Source organism: Phoxinus phoxinus (assembly GCF_949152265.1).
Source record: "Phoxinus phoxinus genome assembly, chromosome: 8".
NCBI lineage: Eukaryota > Metazoa > Chordata > Actinopteri > Cypriniformes > Leuciscidae > Phoxinus > Phoxinus phoxinus.
The window spans coordinates 7,302,399-7,324,688 of NC_136883.1; the positions used below are offsets into that span (position 1 = coordinate 7,302,399).

General features: G+C 37.7%; 1 protein-coding gene across 3 annotated transcripts in view; it reads left to right on the forward strand.

The window, feature by feature from the left end:
• Positions 1–22,290, forward strand: part of cntn5 (contactin 5) — a 314,849-nt gene that overhangs the window by 200,826 nt on the left and 91,733 nt on the right. For 2 of the 3 annotated variants that reach the window (XM_079621551.1, XM_079621553.1), the window contains 2 exons: positions 4,114–4,209; positions 12,918–13,124. In XM_079621551.1, coding sequence (XP_079477677.1) covers positions 4,114–4,209; positions 12,918–13,124 — 303 coding nt within the window. The remainder of the gene's footprint in view (positions 1–4,113; positions 4,210–12,917; positions 13,125–22,290) is intronic. The other variant, XM_079621552.1, reaches the window with a different exon arrangement.

Sequence of the window (22,290 nt, forward strand, 5' to 3'; positions counted from 1 at the left end):
GTAATAGTATAATATAGTGATAATTTCAGCAGCATTTTCTAATATCTTTTTTTTTAAAGTGATTTAGGATGTTTGTAGTGACCTTTCGATCAGCTACCTTTTGTTGTAGAACATTGGCCTTCCAACAATTTTCAAATGTTTTACTATCTAAGGTATTTATAAGTTATCAAAAGGTATCTCAGTTATTTGTCCATTGTATCATCAGCCCATGGGAAAAGTCTTGGTCGTGAAATCAGCAGTTTCAGTTGGACTTTTATTTTGAAATGACGACCTTCATTTGACACCTTGTCCACTTTGTTATGTCTGCCACTTAAAGCACTTATATGGTTTAGTATGCGTTGCAATATTTGTAAAATAATTAATTATCTTTCCATCAATGCATTTCTTTCCCTCTCTCATTGTCAATGTGTTTCTTGTTGAGCTTGTTGAGAATGAGCTTCATTCTGCAATGCTGTAAACATCTATACATCTATATATTATGTCAGGGCACATGTCAAGGTTGAGCTTTTCAAATCAGACGTTCCACCAGAGAATGTAGCGGTCTGTCAGATGTTATAACAGACAGGGGCAAAGGTCAGCTATTGTTCAGTGAAAGTGATTTACAGCACTGTTGTGTCAAAAACAGTATTGTTAACCCATTTTAAGGCCTTCAGTGAGGACAGACCTGCAGCGTTTGGCCACCTTTATACTTTATACTTCATATTTTCAATATGACTTTTCTTTTCAGAGCTGACTGGTAAAGGGTAGACGAGTAGATAGAATGTAGTTTCATGTGTGTGTAAATTATGTTGTTTGGTATGCAGAAACCAACCTCACTTTGTAGTTCCGTACGGGCCACCAACGTCTGACATTGCAGCTGTGTAAATTTAAAACTGCCACATTTCAGGCTGAAAAGGGCTAATCAACACCACCTACGACCGGGGCCGATGAAACATCTTGTCTCCTGTCCCACAAGCTTATGTCTTCTGATCTGTCTCCACCCACAATGAGAGAGAGAGAGAGAGAGAAAAAAAAAGATTAATTACCCTCATGTCTAAGCCTGCTAGAACTCTTTCACATATAGTGCATAAACTAAAATGGAAAAATAATTGAACAGCCATTCTTAGCCAAATTTGCCACTGCTCTTAGAAAGGACAGAAAACAAACGGGATCTCTATATTATCTAAGTTCTTCATCATAGACAAAATGAGGAAGATTACTTTTGCCTGTCAACATAGGATCAAAATTGACCTGTTTTTACCCACATGAATATGTACTTAAGTTCTACTTATTTGGGCCAAAAAGTGTTTTTGAGTTCAACAAATTGCATTTAAATTGTAATACATTTTCCCTGATTGTATTGAATGCGCAATAGTGTACAGTACATCAATTGTTTTTTTGTTTTTTTTAGATCTCCTCTTAACTGGAATCTAGCTTGTTTCAAGTAGCAAAAGCTGCTTATCACTTGCTTTTGTTCTCAAGAGCCTGAAAATCTAATGTTGTTATTATTTAGTTCCTTGCACGAATGTGGCTTCTAAGCCAAATGAAGTGTCACTCCAGTCAGACTCTGGTTGTGCCATTATATTTGTTGATATGTCAGCACAGCAATGCTTAACTGGGACACTTATTGATTTGCTGACCTTCGTAAATGCTGCTAATGTTCCATTTGCACCTTGTTACTGAGAGCCTTGAGAAGTGGAAGTGCATATGTGCAAGCTCAAACTGAGCCAAAATGACCTTTAAAACAGTGCAATGTAAAAATTAAAAGTTGAATTTCAGCAGACCTAAGAGCCCAACGGCTGAAAATGTGTCCTTGAATGCTCATATGTAAATCTGAAGCTAAGGAAGATTTTTTTTTTTTTTCATAAGTTCTCTGAACTATGTGCATATAAATGAATCTTGTTTCCATTGAAGCGTACTGTATATTCTGGTATAGTTGATGCTCTGACTGTACCCTAAAAGACGCACTTTATTATTTTTTGTCTCTGAAGTACAACATTTTTCACATATAGAAATAAACAAATGAAAGTGAGATCTCTTTAATGTCCCAATGCTTTTAGATTAAATGGAGACTTTCGTTTTTAAAAGTCTCCTACTTCTTGGATGTTTCTCCTTATAAAATACCCTTTTTTCACATTTCTCATCTAGTTTCAGAACTGCAGAAGAGATCTCAACAGTGTCTCAAACTGTGCTTGTCCAAAAAAACAACAACAATGTGCAATCAAAAGTGAAAGATCTAGAAATACATTCAAATATTGTGCATCGGTATCTTTTGAGACCAAATGATAAGCTATGCCGTCTCTATTTATATTTATTTTTATTTTAGGAGAAACATCTAAAACAAAGCTGCTACATTGCTAACAGGGAACGTTATCAGAACTTTGTCTAATATTCTTCGAACATTGGCTAACATTAGCTATCGTTCCTCTTAACATTATGAACGTTATTTCAGTAACACTAATAGACTGTTTGTTTAAAGTTCAGACTTGACTCGACGCTCACGCTGGTTGCCAGTTTGAGAATTTTGAGGTTTGAGAAAACCCCCCAACCAGATCTAGGCAGGTGGTGCTGGGAAGGTGGAGGGGCTAGGAAAAGAAGTAGCTTAGTGTGCAGCGATAAGTGCATTCATTTTATGTGACGAGGTTATATAGGGACATGTTAATGGATATGTGAAATCGATTGGCTGGGAACATTACGTTTGGTTCACCAATCCGAATCCGAATAGAGTTTCATGGCTGAACTATTCTTTTATGCATTGTTCATCTAACAATTATTTAACCGTTACTTGTTTCAGTCCGTTCAGAGAACATTCAAAAGTAACATGCAAACTGATAAAATTGACTGTTCCCTTAATGTTGTTTCTAATGTTCACATGACCAAGAACACTCTCTTAAAACATAAAAAAAAAAAAAAACTTTAGAGCACATTCAGAAATAATATTTTATTAAATTAAAGCTAAAAACACTTTGTTATTTCAAAATTATATGTGCTCATTAATGTATAATTACTTCTACCAACTAATCAAGTATTCTCGTAAGCGTAGAATCTGCCATTTATAATACATACGGGTGAGTCACTCGAATGGCGGAAGCCATGTTGCGCCTCCATCTTGAAAATACATAAGACAAAGAGGGTCATACCTGGAAATTTTGCGTTTTTACACTCAGTGGCACCATGACGAATGCGAGGGGGAGATTACTCGCGACTGCCGGCAGATTTGAAATAATACGGCCACCGTAGGAGTTAAAACACCCTCGGAATGGGAGGGGCTAGAAAGTAATATTCAGTTGGTAGTCATATACAGTTTCACCGCTAGATGGGAGTAATTTCTACACAGTGTAGCTTTAATGGAAATGTAAACCAAACGTTCTCAGAACATATTTTTGTAAGCTGGGTAAGGTAATGTAACTGAGATTTAGAGCAACATCTGAACAATGAGAATGTTGTTCTTAACATCAACATTTGTAATTACTTTGCGATGCTCTGATAGCACTACATCCCCCTCACCTATTCTCTCTGCAAAGGGCAGTCAGCCAATGGCATGGTGTTGTGCTGAGAGATGGCAGATTAATTATGGTAATTTATGCAAATGCAATTTGTTTCAACAGATTAACTGTAGTAGCTCCACCTGTCCAGAGCGCTGCTACATGTGCAAACCTTCACCTCTACATTTCAACTCAAAATTACATTTTAAAAATACCATCCGACGTCTGTCCTCAAACATGGCTTGAAACTGTAATGATTGCCCTCGATTCTCGGCTTTTTGTGAACTAAAATGATTTACCATGTCTCTTTGGTATTTTAAAAGTACTCACAAGATTGAAGGCTTCAAGCAAGGTTACCTGTTTTAATTACTACTTGGTCGTCGTGTCCGGAGGGAAACAGGAATTGAGATTTAAGCGGCAGGTTTTGGGCGTTAGAGCAGGTTAAAGTGAAAGCTCACACAGAGGTCACACCTCAGGTGACAGATACTAAATCTAGCCGAGCCGCGAGCACGTATCCGATTTTCAGGCACTCATATGCGATCTCTGACCCTTAGTCTGGAGGTTAACAGCTGCCTCTGTGCCACCGTGTGTCACTCTGTCACGGGCTAAAACCATGCCTGCATGTGTGTGTGTGTGTGTATGTTTGCAGATCTTGGGGCGTTCAGCGGTCGGACTAGAGGAGCTGTTTCGGTGAGGGAAGGCCAGGGGGTTGTGCTAATGTGTGCCCCCCCTCCTCATTCACCAGGTGGGTACTCTCTTTTTGTTCTGACTCCCTCCCTGCTGAAAAGAGCAACATAAAGGTCACCAGCATGAGGTTTTTTTTTTTAGTTTTTTTTTTTATGCTGGCTGCATATGAAAAACAATATTATATACAAGAGTCTTATAAGATGGATATTACAGGTCTTATAGATTTATCTTCTGTGCCAGTAGTAGATTTGTTCTGCCACATTTCATAGCTCTGCTCTGTAACAACATAAACAGAAGTTCAACCATACTTGCTTGACGTGCGAGAAGCTTAAACGTGCTGCGTAACACACGAGAATGAACCTCATTGGTTCTTGCACGTCAAGCAAGCATGCTTCAGTTTCAATTGACCATAACTGATGAGCGTTGATGAATATTCATATGTGAATAAAAGCCTAAATTCATTCTGTTCATCATATAAAGCAATCGGGTCTCTTCAGAAAATGTAGACTATTTAGACTAAACCACTCGCTTCATATGGATTAGTTCTGCGATCTCTTTATGAATATTTTCAAGCGTCAAAGTGGTAGTTGCGTGGACTGTCAATGGAGGGACAGAAATCAGAGATCATAAAAAATATCTCCATTTGTGTTCTAAAGATGAATGAAAGTCTTACAGGTTTGGAACGAGTTTTTGGGTGGACTAAGGCAGTTCTGTTAGGAAGTCGATAGGAAAAATAATATACACCATTTCCTTGAGTTACATGGAAAGCCTGCTATGTGTTAATGTACTTGGCTTCTACTTTTGTTGCATTGTGTGGTTCAATTAAATCTTATTGATCCAAAATCCTGCTCCTCCAAACTGTATATTCCACATCAAATGTCAATGATATTTCTTTACATTGTAATTTAGCATACATTAATTTAAACAGTCCATGGGCCCTATCTTGAACCCAGCACAATTTACTTTGTACACCGACACATGTATCAATCCTATTTTGCACCCGACGGATAGCGGACTTTTCCCTCCACAGACGCACGTTGGTAAATTGAACTTGCGCTCGGTGGGCGGTTCAGCGAAAAGAGGAGGCGTGTTCCTGTGTAAACGTTCCCTGGTGCTATTTTGCAGTTCCAGAAAACAATTCCGCCACTGACCAGGAAAAACCTAGTCTAAAGACAGTGGCGCTTTGCATGTGTTATTCATATGGTATTTTAAGCGTGCATGCTTGGCCATAATGTAGCATGTGCATGACGCTCTGGTTTATTTCACGTTACGCCCAAACCACACCTATGAATAATGAAGCTACTTCAGACCAACCCATTTTAGATTTGCATCGGGCGCAAGAGTCATTTATCCCGCTGGTATAATAGGAACAGCGCCCGGGATCCGCCCACAAAGTTACTTGCGTTTTACGTTTGATACTTGTGTTTCCGAAAGGGCAATAGGGCTCTAAGAGTTAAGTTCAAGCTAGACCAGCATAAACCACCCTGGACTCTTGCCGGTCTAAACTAGTCTTTTCAATAGGTTAATCTCATCTTTGGCCCTGTTTACACCTGGTATTAAGATGCGCTTTGGTCGATGGGATTACAAGTGGAATGCGTAAAAACTATGAGAAGCGCACTAGCCGGATGGGATTTAGACTTTGTTGGCTGGAGACCCAACTTTGTTTGGAAGATGAAAAACGTACCAAGCACAATGTTCTCTCACCATTCCTGTTTCTATCACACACTCGCCGTGGTCTTACGGCTATTAGAGCAGAAGTGAAAGCTGCCTTATTTTGTCCATTAGATCAAAGATCTGAAAAACCCATACATTTCCATGCTCACAGACCCTCCCCTCGAAGAAACCAGGACAGAAATGGTTGAAAGTGGACAATAGAGACTAACAGGTGTAAACGGGTATGTGTCTCCCTCGTCTACTTGTGATCCAATCAACCAAAACGCATCTTAATACCATGAGTAAACAGGGCCTTTCTCTCTTCAATCTTTTTTCAATCTCTGCTTGTCTTGTTCCAGTCCCTGTAATTGCATGTTAAATGAATTTGAATGCAGGGAGACAAAGAGAATGGGAAGAGAATGATACAGACAGGGCAGTTGAACTAGCACTATCAGATGAAAGGATTGCGGTGAGATGGCCATTTTTAGAACATTTAGAGCTCAGAGAGACTCAGAGTAACCTCATCCAGCTTCCTCTCTTCCTGTCTGCACATTTCTCAACAAAGCAGACCGCTTTTAAAGCAATATTTCACCCAAAAATGGAAATCTTTGCTTGTTCTAAATCTGTATGCAGTCATTTTATTTCCATGCACTGAAAAAGTTGGTGTTGGATTTACTTTTTCTCAGAAATTGCTAGTGAATTTCACAAATAACGAAACCGCAAGTAACAAGTAATTAAACTTGCATATTGAAGTAGAAAGACTCTATGAAATAAAGTGTAACCAGAAATCGTGTTTTTTTTCTTGTAAAACATACTCCAATAATCTTTGTTTATTTACAGCTTCAGAAAATGTTTTTTACCATACAAATACAACTTCACAAATTTTCTGAACAGTGCAGTTCAACTAATGGATGGATGAAACTGCACTATAAAAAGACCATAAAATATGACTTTTCACAACCATTTCATAACAGAGAAGGGAAACGGAGATCTCGTCCTCTTTTCCATTAGAGGACAACTGAGCAGCGAGACGGCATTGAGACAGGCCACTAAAACGCTCCCCCATGCTGCCTGTGTCTGCGTGAAATAATTGTCTGAGTGCGATTTCTTTTCATTTCTAATGATCCGGTAAATGTGAGCCTTGATGCTGATGCTTGTCTGGAAACACTACATCGACCAGTTAGAGACGGATAGGTTGACACAAAAGGGCCGATATGGAACAGGAAGCCCAGTCAGTTATGATACAAATCAGTCTGGCAAAGTCACTTGGTGTTATTCACTGTTACTGTCCTGAATAGAACAAACAGCATTGTAGTACTTGGTTTGGACGGATGCATCAACAGTGTTCCTTCACAAAATCAATCCCACTTTACATTTGAGAGTTGCAGAGTTATAAAATAATGGCTTATGATTATCTGGTGACACATGCTAAGCAGAGCAGGGCTGAACTAAGTGAAACAGAACTAGATGATATCCACCAAACGTATTATATCCAATAAGGAAAGGGGTTGGAGCTGATAAGGACTAAGCCGAATCTGTGTCAGCACAGGCCGGGATTTATTTCGCTCAGAGTGAAGTGTTTGGTGAATTTACACCTGCGCTAATACCGCTAAAGCTCTCACTCGGCTGCTTATCGTGGTGTATACAGTAATGGTCATGCTCATGCCTGTATGGTGCAATAATGACCTCTGTCTGTTTGCAATCGCACATCTGGACATGGTCCAACGTGCTTTGGCAAGATGCGATAGTCAAGTTGCCAAACACATTTGAAGTTACATCAGACAGCTTTACTTACAGGGATTAAATGGGACCAGATTGTGTGTGACCAGTTATAAATGAAGAGATAAGTAGACAGACATCTTTCCAATAAATCAACTGATACGTTTTATACACTGATATATCCCAGATTCTTTCATGAACAGAAAGTTAAAAAGTTAAAGAGAACATCATTTATTTGAAATACTCTTTTTTTTGTAACAATTTAAAAGTATTACTGTCACTTTTGGTTAATGTAATGCATTCTAGCTGAATAAACGTATTGATACATATATATACAATAATTTTAGTCACATTAGTATATTGCTGGTTTATGTTTTCTACATAACTAATGTCAATAATTTAAGCATACGCCTGTTTAAAGCTAATATAATTTCAGTCCAGTGTGTCCAAACTCTTTACTGCTACAATATATATATATATATATATGTTGTGGTCAAGGAGTTCATGCCCTTCAAGTGTGCATATAGAAGGCAGAGCCGTAGCATTGTACCATTTGCAAACTCAAGGAAAGAAAAAATAAACCGAGCAACCAATTTATATGAGACAAGGCTGTTTTTAGTCTATCGATTTCCTGTAATTGTTTGGCTAGCACAGAAAGCTGATATGAAGAAAATTAACATCATTCGATGGCTACCAGGTCACAGAATGATTTGTCTTTAAATGTCAATACTCATTTTTCATTAGGCTTAGAACTGCAAACCTTCTGTGAGGCACTGGGATATAAGAATATGATGAAATCGACATAATAAGCAATCATTTAGCAATTTATTATGAGTAATGTAAATGTTACTGTGATCAAAAGTTTGGACTAAATAGATGTTCCTCTGAAGGGTCCTACCTAAATGCTTGACATTAGTTTTGTAGATAAATGTAAATTGTGCATATATATGAATTTCTAAAAAAAAAAACTAACGTTAAGATAACTAACATTTACATAAATAAACAAACTAGAGTTAGATTAGAGCTCACAGTGAGCAAAAGCAGACAGCTTTATTTGTTTTATTGATTTAACTTTTTTACTTGCTTACATTTTTTTTGTCCACTGCATAATCTCCATACTCCCATTTGATTTTGATAATTTTACTATTCTATAATGTGGAAAATCGTAATAAACAAAAATTAGTATAAGAAATATGTCCATATGTTCTCTGCTATATAATATATTATAATTGTCTGCAAGACCACAACATAAGAATGTAAGACATGTGAGAACACCATGTGGTAATACTATTAAATGTTTGCTTGGATGATCAACAGTTCTTTGAATATGATAGGTGTGGAATGGGAAGAACTGCAAGGGAATTTATTTTAGGACTCGTAGGACGGCTTTGAGGTTAATTTGTCTTTCATTTGTCTGAATTGCTCGTAGGAGGTTTCATCCACATTAATATGGGTAGATGACATTAAAACGGAAAGTAATTGAACATAATTTGAGATCACTGAGATGTAAACAGGATATTACTCTCAATATGATCGCTTTTGCTTTGCCACTCAAAGTGTAGAGGAGGCGTTGTTGGTTCCTGACCTTGATGAATGCGTGGAGTGCTGACGTTACACTAAAAATAAAATTGACTGTGTATCTTTGCTCAATCTAATGCCGCTTTCAAGTTCTTCTGGGAATTTCGAACAGTATAGTCGGAAAGCATATTAATGATGTGATATGAGATTTTGGCTGGAATAAAATAAACACACTGAGCTATTATTTTTTTCGCATTCTGACAAAGAAAGCAAGCATTTGTACAGCTAGTAAAAACAAAAAGTAGTGCAAATGAAGCTCATTATGTGTGTAACGGCTTTATAAGTGGAAAAAAGACTGAAGGGAAATGTAGTTTTGTCGCATACCTGTTGCCTCAAACAGGCCAAATTAATGGAATTTTCTGGTAAACTTGATAACAGCACACAAACCGTTCACAAAGTGAATTTTATAGTCAACATTGACAATGAAAACTTAAAGGTGCAAAGGGTGATCTTGGAAATGCTTACTTTGAATTACATCATGTGTCATTCGCCGGTGAAATGACTCGAGTTCTGAAGTTGACCTGTTGACAAAGGAAATAATGCACTGTAGTTCAGCTTTATTCATATGTGATTTCAGGACATAGTGGCAACACAGTCGAATCTAACTGAATAATCAGCATAGGGTAAATTCAGTGGTACATAGAATACTGTCAAACCTGAAATGTAGATACTTGCCACTTGTTGTAAAATAAAATTAATTTAGATCACTTAACATAGTGATTGCTTTCAGGATATGAGGAGACTTTCAACCAGCATAACAAAACAAAGCTAAATCTGTAGAGAATCACCTATTGCACCTTTAATTATTTATGATTAATCCCAGTACGCATTCTTAATGATTCTTTAAGTGTCACACCCTTGGAAAGTCGAAGCTTAAAGGGAAAGTTCACCCAAAAATGACAATTCTCTCATCATTTACTCACCATCATGGCATCCCAGAGATGTATATGACTCTCTTTCTTCAGATAAACACAAAGAGAGATTTGTTTAGGAAAATAAACCATCTCCGTGGCCCTGTTTACACCTGCGTTTTGGTTGATCGGATCATAAGTAGACGAGGGAGATACATTTAAATATGCACTGTGAGTGTGTTAGAAATCAGGAATGGTGAGAACAATCCTGTCAAATGCGTTTTTGTCTACCATGGGAAGTGGTTGACAGTGGATAAGCTCAAAATGTTTTAGACCCCATTTACTGTACACCTCTATTTAGCATTGCACACTTGTGATCCGATCGACCTTAATATCAGGTGTAAAAAAACAGGGCATGTGAGTCTATATATTGCATGCGTATGGTTGCCGCTCGCAAGACCACATATAGCGATCATGCCGGTAATCCATATGGCACCAGTGGACAAATCAATGTCAAACAATAACTGTGTGTAAGAAAAATACTAATATTTTAAACTCTTTCAATACTCCTTTCAATGCTTCCGGTCTACTATTATATGAGCGCTTCAGAAGACATTGATTCATCCACTGGGGTTGTATGGATTACCGTCACAATCATTGTGTGTGGTTTTTCAAGCGTCACCCGAGCTCGGGTGCCATTTACTTGCATTATATGATTGATTATTATACTAAACAAAATATTGGTATGCGTTTATCTAAAGAAAGAAAGTCATTGGTACGGCATGAGGCTGAGTAAATGATGAGAGCATTTTCCTTATTGGGTGAACTATCCCTTTAAAGCTTACTTACTATGATTCCATCATGACTTTGCAGCAAAAGTATAGGTGACCAACTCGGTAGAGCATGTAACCACACTGCAAATTTCAGAAATAGAGCACTGCTGTACTTCTGATCATAGTTATCCTGAACTTTCATTATATTCCAGTTCAGTGACTCTTTGACAATAACTTCTTGTACAATCTTTCCCCAGTTGCTGACAGTCGTAACTCTTTGTGTAAACCTAGGGCATGAGCTCAAAAAACAGTATCAGAAGCCTCAGGCACGGATGCCGTCAGCCAGAAATAACGTGATTTATATTGTTTGACGCTTTATGAGGACGCCTTTCATGAGAGTCCTTTTGAATTTTATTTATGAGATAAATATTCATTGTTTACTCAGGTGACATTAGCCCTTGTGTATGAAAAATTGAACTGGAATCTCTATAAAGAGTGGCAATCCTTCAGTGATTAATCAGCGGGAGCACGGCACCTGTATTTACTATGCAAAAGAAATCAATGGTCTATGAAATTCATTCTTTAATTATTTGGTGAATAAATTGGTCTTGGGGAAATTCATTTGGACCATGAGGAAGTCTCTTTCTTTCTTTTTTTCCTTTTCCTCTGCGAGAAAGTCTGCGTGACTGCGATATAGTCGACATAAGGCAAACAGCATGAGATCAGAGAAGTAATCCGCTCTCTCATATCTCCTGGATTTATATGGCATAATATGACTGCTTCAGAGTTACAGAAAAACACACATAATTTTGTTCTGTTGACAGCCTGTCTTTTGTCATTTGGATTCTGGCTCAAAATGACATGATAAAGAATACTTCATTCCCCTGCATATCTGTGCGGAATAAGAAATGCGCCCGAGTACTCGGAAGTGACAGTAATGATTGATCACGAAAACGCAATGATTGCGTGTCTTGACTTTTGTTTCCCAACTTCAGAACAATAATCTTTAATGTAGTGATTAGATACGGAGACATGTGGGTGTCGCCTTCAAATGATGTAATGTAATGGAAGAGAAAGCAGGGACTTTAGACTTTTTCTTTTTAGTTTTGCAGTCTTTGAAACCACAAAGGGCTTCCTAAAAAGAAAATTGTATGTTGAAATGTGTATTTAAATGTAAAATATATAGATATATATATTTTCAATAATCAGTTATTTATACAAAAACAGGGTTGACGTTTTTAAATCACCCCCTACTGTCTGTCATGACAAAATGATACGATAAAGAATTTGCTTTGTGGATTATGAAATTAGCAGCGATATGATAGGATCTATTATTATTGTTTTTATGGAATAGTTAAGTACTTTTAAAGGGGGAAATTATGGTGGTAACAGGGTTGACATAGCATGTGGGCACAACTTCAATACTTTTTTAATTCATTATATATATATATATATATATATATATATATATGTGTATATATTAAATATATATGTGTGTGTGTGTGTGTATGTATATATATATATATATATATATATATATATATATATATATATATATATATATATATATATAGTGCATAAAAACATGAAATAACATTAAGATACGTTATTTGTTTGTATATATAGAACAGACAAATTATGCAACTTATATGATTTTTTTACGCACTTGTATAAAAAAAATGGCTGTTGTAATGGCTTTTGTAAATTCAGTTTTGCCATCAAAGGAATAAATTACATTTTAAAATATATTAAAATAGAAAACTCTTCTTTTAAATTGTAATATTTCACAATATTTACTGTATTTTCGATCAAATAAGAGGCTTGAGTACCACTAACTCTTCTGGTTATGCTAAAAGTTTAGCGTGGATGAGATGTGTTTTCTACTTTATTGTGTGGGGCCTAGTCTGGACACAGGGTTATTTCCCTCATTCCTATGCAGTTCGGTATATTATGCAAAAACAAAACCGTTTCTCTGTGCATTTAACATGCAAGTTATGATTGCCCTGAACCCTGTAGTAGAAAGCACTGAATTAATCCATATCACCTACACATCCAGCTCCCTGACTCCCTTCTCCTATGAGCCCTCGCTCTGACAAGGTCAGCGCTCTACAATGCAGATTTCGACAGGGATTTCCTTAGGGACATGTGCGTTGTTCTTGCAGCTCATCTGCTTGCTCTCCTTCTTGCCCCAGCAGAGATCATCTACAGCTGGGTGTTCAATGAGGTCCCCTCGTTCGTGGCAGAGGACAGCCGGCGATTCATCTCGCAAGAAACGGGAAATCTGTATATCTCCAAGGTGCAGTCCTCGGACGTGGGCAGCTACGTGTGCCAAGTAAAGAACACTGTGACCAACGCCAGGGTCCTGAGCCCACCGACGCCCCTGACTCTCAAAACAGATGGTGAGATATTACACGTGCTTCACACACACACACACATACATCCCTGCTCCCTAAACCCCCTTCACCTGCACAGCAGAACTAGGCTGGATGCCAAGCGTCTCTCTAGGTGAACTAAGTTGATGAATCAATACCATGACATGAAGTCTCTTTGCTAATAAATTAAATTGAGACATTATGGTACCATTTTAGCTCATGCCTTGAAAAAAATAATGACTATACAGCTTCAGATGGTACATGGGGCGATATAAATAAAAATGTCAGAATGTTTTAAACATTTTGTGAGATACTATGTAAGATTTTTGGATTAAACCACTAGAACAATGTTATATATTGTGTTGACTTGTGTACTTACATTTTCCAAGAATGTTTAAATCTAGAGAAATAAGCAATTTTACCTATAAATTACATCATACACTCTAAAAAATGCTGGGTTGTTTCAACCCAATTTTGGGTCAAATATGGACAAACCCCAACGTTTGGTTAAAAATGTAATTTAAAAAATTCACCCAACGGCTGGGTTTGTCCATATTTGACCCAGAATTGGGTTGAAACAACCCAGCATTTTTTAGAGTGCACCCATGTTACCCTTTTTTATCCTGTAGATTTACCGCGAGTACCATGTTTTACCATACCCCGATCTAGCTTACTGCAGTGTGTAACAAGTGTCTCATAGCAGCCGCATAGTAGCGAACGCACAGAGTAGCATTATAACATCACTTTCAACATACTCAAATCTAAACTGTTACCCCACATATATGACCGTAAGAAGCGGAAGAGGTCGCTGTGGCATAATAAAAGCTCCACTGCTCTTGAGCCGAAATCACGGCGTCATCAAGCTACACCTCATCAAGCGGCGAAAAATTACATAGTGTGCCTTTTAAAGCCAAATTTAGATGAAAAAGTTACTGTTTCTGTATTTTCTACTTCAACATGTCATGGTTAATTCAATGTGTTATGTGACTTTTCTTTGTAATTATTTGTGAAATGTATGAAAATTATTTCAAAGCAAATTCTACACCAAATGATTTTCAGTGTACCGACATTATAAAGATGCTAAATGTGTTGAGGTGCATGACAGCTGGACTTGTGAGATTTTTTTTTCTCTCACAACCCAGGAAAAAGTCCATCAATATCTCAGAAGGCTACAAATAATGAATGTGCCTGCAAATCAGGCTTGAAAGGAAATGTGGCCGTTTTTCAGCTGTGTGACAAGCGGGTCAGTTGTCTACATTAATGCTTTTATGCCATGTGAAGCCGATTTAATGAGACGTCTGACTTATATATGTAGTTTATATGCCTCATTCTCTCTTCTTCATTCTCATTGCACGAGGGGCCTTTAGGGCCAAAACGAAAGTGTCATGAATTCCAAACATCCGCATTAAACAGAGAGCATGAGATGCTTCATCTTTTGCTTTAGAGCATTTTTTTTTTTCACAGACAATGCGCTCTGGTGAAACTGGCCATCGGGGAAATCATTTTCCAGCATAAAATTAAACGAATCAATGGTCCTCTTCCAGAATGGGCCGTAGTTTCTTTAATAGCAGATTCCCATGGGCCAAGCGAGGGAGCCAAACACCCGGCTGTCTCTTCAGGCATTTTTCAGTACCTCCCAGACACGCACGCATCACCTGCCGCTAGTACGCGTCAATGTCAGCTGTCCTGGAACGCAATCCCAGAACAGCCGGGGCTAAAAGGACTACAGTGCCCTGAAAGCTTGTTTTTGCCTACGATGCTTAATGTTGCCTGTCCTTTGTGAGGGCACCACGTCCCCTTCGGCATAACCTTGTTGTTGAGAAACGCTCCTCGGGGGTATAGCGCATCTGAGCGCATTAGCATACTAAATTGGATTTGCGCCCCTCGTTAGCACAGATTGCAAATGCAAGTAGCGTCGCGTTCTCCGGTCGCGCTCGGAAGTTAAAGAAAAGAGCAGAGACGGGTAGCTGAAGGCTAGAGAGGAAAAGAAAAGGCTCGAGGGACGTCTCAGAGCCACAGGTGGTAGAGTCAGGATGAATTGCTTTGTGGCAGCTGCATTTGAAAATTACCGTACAGTCAGGGTGTCGCAGAAGGCTGTGTGGAATGAGAGCCGGTTCAGCGAGAGGTTAGTCACCCGTAACACAAGCACGGATGATGGCAATCTTTATTCATTCCACGGCTGACGTACGCAGCGTTCGCTTGGCAGGCGTTGTGTGGGAAGCATCACGCGCTCGGCAGCTAAACGACTGCGCCTAAAAGCCTGAAAATGATTTTGGCACCCCCTGGCCAAGCTCGAACTGCCGTGCTTTCAGCCGTTCTCCTAGTTCTCTTGAAGCTCACCAATCCACGGCCCACAATTTGTGCTCTCTGCTGAGACAGGACGATAATTAACTGCACGAGAGGCTCCGTGCCGGAATGCGCAGGTGAAGCGATTCACCTATGTCCTTCCCTTGGCTAAGACACTCTTAATCAAAGCTGCCCAACTGCATCTGCGCTCGACTGCACCTTCAGGGCAAGTCATGCATCTTCCCCACCCGCTCTCTCTTGGAGAAACAGCAAAGGCAGCGGAGGCCTTCTATACTTACGTGATGAATCGCACCTTAATAGATGTGACTCAGAAGGAACAATAACTCTCACAGAGCCTGGGCGCTCACAAAACACTCAATGGTGCTGGGATTACTCGTCCTTCCCGCTTGGCCTTGGATCTTGAAGGGGCAGCATTTTTAAGTAGAGGGTCAAGCATTTCTGAGGCCTTCATCATTGTCATTAATTTATAGGAGAGAACATATCTGTGTCCTTGGATTCGAAGAGCAAAAATGCAGTGACTTCAATTACCGAGCTACAAATTTTGGGTCAGTGTTTCAAACAAGATATTAAATGTCCCTAAGGGTCATACAAAACGCATACTGATAGCGTTGATGTCTCCTTCTCTAATAGTATCACTGTGTACATGCTTTTCTAATCACAAAATGAGAGTCCTGTCTTCTCTTCAAATATGACTACAATGTTTACTGTGTCAGTGGATCTCAACCTTTTTGACCTCAAGCACCCCTCGCCCCCATTGTCCATAACAATATTTTACCTCACTCACAATTTCTACCTGATAAAATATTTTACAGCTTGGCTTAACTATAACGATGTTTTTTTATTTTTATTCAATAAAGTACATTTAAAAATGATCTAAAAGTTAAAGGATTGGTTCACTTTTAAAAACACTTTTGCTGATAATTTACTCACCCCCATGTCATCCAAGATGTCCATGTCTTTCTTTATTCAGTCGAAAAGAAATTTTTGATGAAAACAGTTTTCCATATAATGGACGTCAATGGGCACCAAACGGTTCAAGGTCCAAATGACAGTGTCAGTGCCTCTTCAAAGGGCTTTAAACGACACCAGACGATGAATAAGGGTCTTATCTAGCGAAACGTTCCGTCATTTCAAAAATAAATAAAAAAGTTTAAGTTTTATAAGCACAAACGCTCGCCTTGCTCTGTTCTGTGATGCGCGTTCGTGACGTCATGTAATACGCAATTACGTTGAAAAGGTCACGCTTCTATGAAAAGTAAAAAATTTCTGTCCTGACGAATATTTTCTTTTAGGCTTTTTAATATTACAACACCCAGGATACGCACACGAAATGGGCATTTTAAATGATAAACTGACACAAAGACATTTGAATATGTGTATATGGTCCTCCTTCCACACATTTGTAAACACTGACTCGGTACGTCAAGCCTGACCTTTTCAACGTAATCGCGTATTACGTGACGTCACAGAACAGAGCAAGGCGAGCGTTTGTGCTCATAAAACTTAAACTTTTTTATTTATTTTTGAAATGACGGAAAGTTTCGCTAGATAAGACCCGTATTCATCGTCTGGTGTCGTTTAAAGCCCTTTGAAGCGGCACTGACACTGTCATTTGGACCTTGAACCGTTTGGTGCCCATTGAAGTCCATTATATGGAGAAATGTTTTCATCAAAAACCTTAATTTCTTTTCGACTGAAGAAAGAAAGACATGGACATCTTGGATGACATGGGGGTGAGTAAATTATCAGCAAAAGTTGTTTTAAAAGTGAACTAATCCTTTAATTTACCTCAATAGCATAAAACCATACGTGTACACTAACATTCACATACATACATACATAAGTATACCAGACTATTTTAAATACTTTTAAGTCATCTTGAGGGCCATTATGAAGTTTGTTGAGGGGGCCCCGGCCCCCTGGTTGAGAAACACTGCTGATTGACCACGGAATGCCCAGAATTTAGAGTTTGCCATAAAAATGGATGAACAGAAAGGAATCAACAGGTTTTCCATTTCAGTTTTTCCGCATCTTATTCGCAAACTTGGTCACAATTTTCATGTACACACTGCACATTTTCAGGAGTGGCAAGCACATTCAAATTTAGAACAAGAAGAAATTACAGTGATTGACATTATAGTCACATTAGCATCTTGTGGCTATGAACAAAAAAGATGGTTTAGTCGAAGTTAATTTTGACTGTTATTTTACGCTTGTAAACCCTCTATTTCAAATTAAGTTATTATATCAAGTAGATATGACAGAATAATACAATAATGTGCATTTAAAGAGTACAGTCCTTTACGCTAGGTTTTTGTGAATTTGTCAAGACAAGTTCTTCTGTTTCTGTGATATTTCTTGCACCTCAGACAAGCTGTCAGGGTCCAAATGAGGGTAACACAAACACCTTGGTTGTTTAGTTTGGGTCCATACAGGATTGTATATAAATGGCGTTGTCACTAGTTGATATTTTCCACGAGTTAATTTAGTTGTAGAATTCAGTTGTCACTCTTGTAAATAACCCCACATGACATGACTGAGCGATCAGAAGAGTGTAGCACTGTGGCAGTCATATTTAAATAAAGCCAGTGTCATTCTTTTCAAACACACCTCTTTTCTATGCAAATGAGGCATAGTAGTCACAAGTCACAAATGTTGCACTTATGCTATGTTTAGACTGCAAGGAGAAATCTGATTTCTTTGCATTCCCAGATTTGATCCAGATGGGTTTAAAATAAAATAAAAAAATCAGATTCAAACCACATTTGGAGCTGATTTGAAATGCGATTCCAATCAGATTTTTACAGATCTCAGTATTGACACTTCTGTTCAAATTGGACTTTGGAAACCTCAGCATTAGATCATTTACCAGTACAAAATATACATTTAGAAGCTCTAGCCAGACTAAGCGAGAAATCAGTATGACCTTTCATGACAGGCGTTCCCCTTAAACATGCCGTTTCAGTTCACATCATGATGTCGCGGTAAACATTTATTGGGCCTTTAGGAATACCTTTTTAAAAAGGTCTTGTGAGTTATGCCTCAGCGATGTGTTCAGACATTGAGTGGACATGTGCTAAGCATGTATATAAATGCTTCAATAGGTGCACTGTGGACTACAGAAGGAATCGTAACATGACACATCTCATAATTGTGATTTTAATCTGAAGTGAAATGATTATGTGATGATGCACTGAGTCACATGATCACACATTTAAGATTCTGACAATTGAACGGTAGGCTTTCTTTAGTTACGGATGACACGGACCTTGACAGTCTATTTTGTTTCCCCAAAAGACCATCTAATTCTAAGGAGCTGTTCACCAAAAAAAATACATTTGGCCATCATTTGCTCACCATCATGTTGTTGCAAACCCAAATGATTTCTTCCGTTTGTGGAACATAAAAGTTTATCAGAATGTTCACACTGCTCTTTTCCATAAGATAAAAGAAAATGGTGGCAAAGTGCTGTCAAAAATACATAAACACATCATAAAATTAGCCAATATGATTCATGAAGTCTACTTCAGGTAACTATAACGAAAAAAATGTATGAACTTGATGCTGCCCTTTGGCCGACTTTCATTTTGATTGTATGGAAAAAAGCAGTGTGAACATTACATGAATGTAAATTATGAAAATTAAATTATTTGGGCAAACAATCCCTATAACAGTTTTCACACTACCATGTAGGTTTTCGCTCTCATTTTGCTTTCAAAATGCACTTTTGATTTGGTTTAGTCATTAGAAAATAGATGTCAAGCCCAGCATTGGGATAATGGATTTTCTCATTTAGGAGTTGTATGTAAAAGCTTGGATATCTGATGGATGCCCAGACTTTCATCAGGTGATTGTTCTCTATGGCACAACAAAAGAAAGGGAAAATTGCACTGCACAAAACTACCTCATTCCATGTTAATAAATTTATTAAATTGTGATTTGAAAATGGGCATCGCAACACAAATAAGGTCTCATGTATTTGTTTCGGTACAGCTGGCCTAGAATTCAGTCATATCAATTTCAGCCCTTCTAGACGCTAAATAGGATACGCAGAAAATGCATTGCAGCATAAACCAGTGAAATGTTGCAAATTCATTATACACATGGGATTGCTTTGGAATCATAAATGTGTAACAAGTAAGGAGATTGAGATTGAAATTGAAAAGTTGTCTGGGGGAAAAAAATGCACTGCTATCATAAAATAGGCTATAATAGGCTGTATAGATTACAGCTGTAGGCAAGGGGTCAGAGTTTGGCTGGTTAGTTTCGGCAGTTAGTCCCTGATGGCCTCGTAGATGCCGTGCCCACAGCATTCTGCGGGCAAAAAGCATCTTTCTCCATTGATGATCATTCATAAGCAGCCTTCGCCATTGCTTAAATCTTTGTCAGTCTGTACATTAGTCATGGGCATATTTGAAGGACTCTTTGTTACGCCACCAAGTGTCATTCATTCAACCAATTCATTCAAAAATTCTGATGAATTCTGGTTTGCAACAGGTGTGTCCCAATTTGTGGATTTATGCATTCTATGCCATTTTTGTATAAATAATGTGAGTATAAATAAGTGTTGATTGTTGGACATGGCATATTTTATTATATAGAGGAAGGAGAGAGGATATCAGACTCTGATGCTGAATGACACTGATTGATTCAGGAACAAAACAAGCCATTTTCTTTGAGTGAGTCACTGAATCATTTATTCAGCCGATTTGTTGAACAAGGCAGAATCATTCTGGTGTAAATCAAGTTTTTTCAGGAGTCGTCAGGAATCATTTATTCAACTCATTCGTTCAACAACTAATTTATTCAGGAATGAAACCCCCCATAACTATCTTTTTATGAGTGTGTTAACTAATTCATTAAAAAAATACTGATTCATTCAGGTACAAAACAAGTGAATGTATTGATGATTGAATCATTTGTAGTATGTATTCAACTGATTCATTCAGTAACACTGATTCATTCAGGAACGAAACGAGTGACTGTATTTATAATTTAATCATTTTAATAATTTATTCAACTGATTTGTGAAAAAAACTGATTCATTCAGACACAAACCAAGTGATTCATTGGATAAATCATTCAACTGATTCCTTTTTATTTTATTTTTTATTTATTTTTAAATGCTGATTCAGGAGGTTTGGACATCTTGTGAACAAGTAATGTCAGATCCTGTATCCGTGATTAAATAAAGTCTCATTGATTTCCTTACACTTTTATAATAATATTATATGAGTGTGTAGGGGCTCCATATCAGTACGGTTGTGATATATGGCCGTAACACATGCTTGCTTGTTTGATACTGCTTTAATATAGTAGATGATTTGCCATGCCCTTTTTTTTTGCAGGGCTCTTAAAAACATTGAACCATAAAATGGATCTTCTTTTTGAACGGGATCCTTTTTTTTTATAATCTTTGGCTTTCACTGAAGGTGGTCGAGACCTGTTCTAGATTATGGCACAATTGCAATATTTGTTATATTCTTCAAAGTGCAAAAAGGAAAGAACTACTTTCTTATGCAACATTCATACACCAGTTTCCCATTTAATAAGACTGATAATGATAATTAGGCCCCTGAATGGGAGTGTTTCCCTTCGTAATTGCAGACTTACTCAATGCCAGCTGACATATCTCTCAGCAAATGGATATAGATGAGCCCTCACAACATCCGCATGAATAAACAAAGGATCTATGCCCTCTGGCTATAACTGCAGAAGTGAAACGCAGCCATTCAAGATTCCTCTGCATTCCACAGAATTCTGCACATCAATTAGACTCCAGCGTGGTGCTCTGTTTTGAGGACAAATTCTCTCGCCCCGTTTCCCAGCGGCCTCTGTAGTGTACTTGCGAAATAATTTAGTTTAGCAGCTTGTCATGCGAGCTACTGTGGAGAATTCCCTCTCTGTGTCACTGGCAGCTACTGGGTTTGCCGTACCTGTTTGCTGTGATCCCTCGAGCTTTGCTGTGCTGAATTGTAAATCCAGCAGACTGTTTACTGTTGTACAGTAGATAGAATTTATTAATACATTTTGAATCATACTTATCCTTCAACCATGGACATATAAAATAATAGTGAGAACAATCTATCTTTAAAATGTATCTATTTTATTATTGAACCTTTAGACAAAATCTAAAAAAGGAACACATTTTTTTTTGGAGGCTTTGGCTCATATATGATATAGGAGAATTTGGAGCTCATGCTTGAGGAGAAAAAAATTATTCAGTGGTCCAAACTGAGCAAAATATTATTATTATTTGCTCAATATTTTTGGTATTGTTGCTGATATGCCCCAAAATACACAATGTTGTAAACATGTAAATCAATGAGATCTCTATAACAGTAGACTACTCGCATAAAATAAATATCAGTTGTCAAAACTATATCTCCCAATGATATGTCTTAGCAAGATGATATTTAAATGCTTAGTTTTATGATCAATGCTCTGTAGTTTTTTTTTTCTGTAGTGTGGGGGACAAAATATATAATTCAATACAATGGTGATTGAGAGATGAACAAATAAACGTTCCTCAAAAGCCTTATGTATCATATTTGGTACTCACATTTTAACATGATTTTCAAAAAAAAAAAAAAAATAATGTATGGATAAGGTTGTTGTTTTTTTTCAGTCCAGTTAGTGTTCATCTTGAAACAATATAAATGTATTCTTGTAATTACTTTCACAGTAAATACACACACACCATGACCAGAAAGGAGATGTTTTTAGAATTATACTAAACGGCCTTTTACTTGCTGAATTTTTTTTTTATAAACTATCAAGCATTGGGCAAAAGTCATATAAAATATTGTGTACAACAGGTTTTTCAGCAGTTTTGATCATGTCGATAATTTAGAGACCCTTTTTACCATATCAAATATGATCAAAT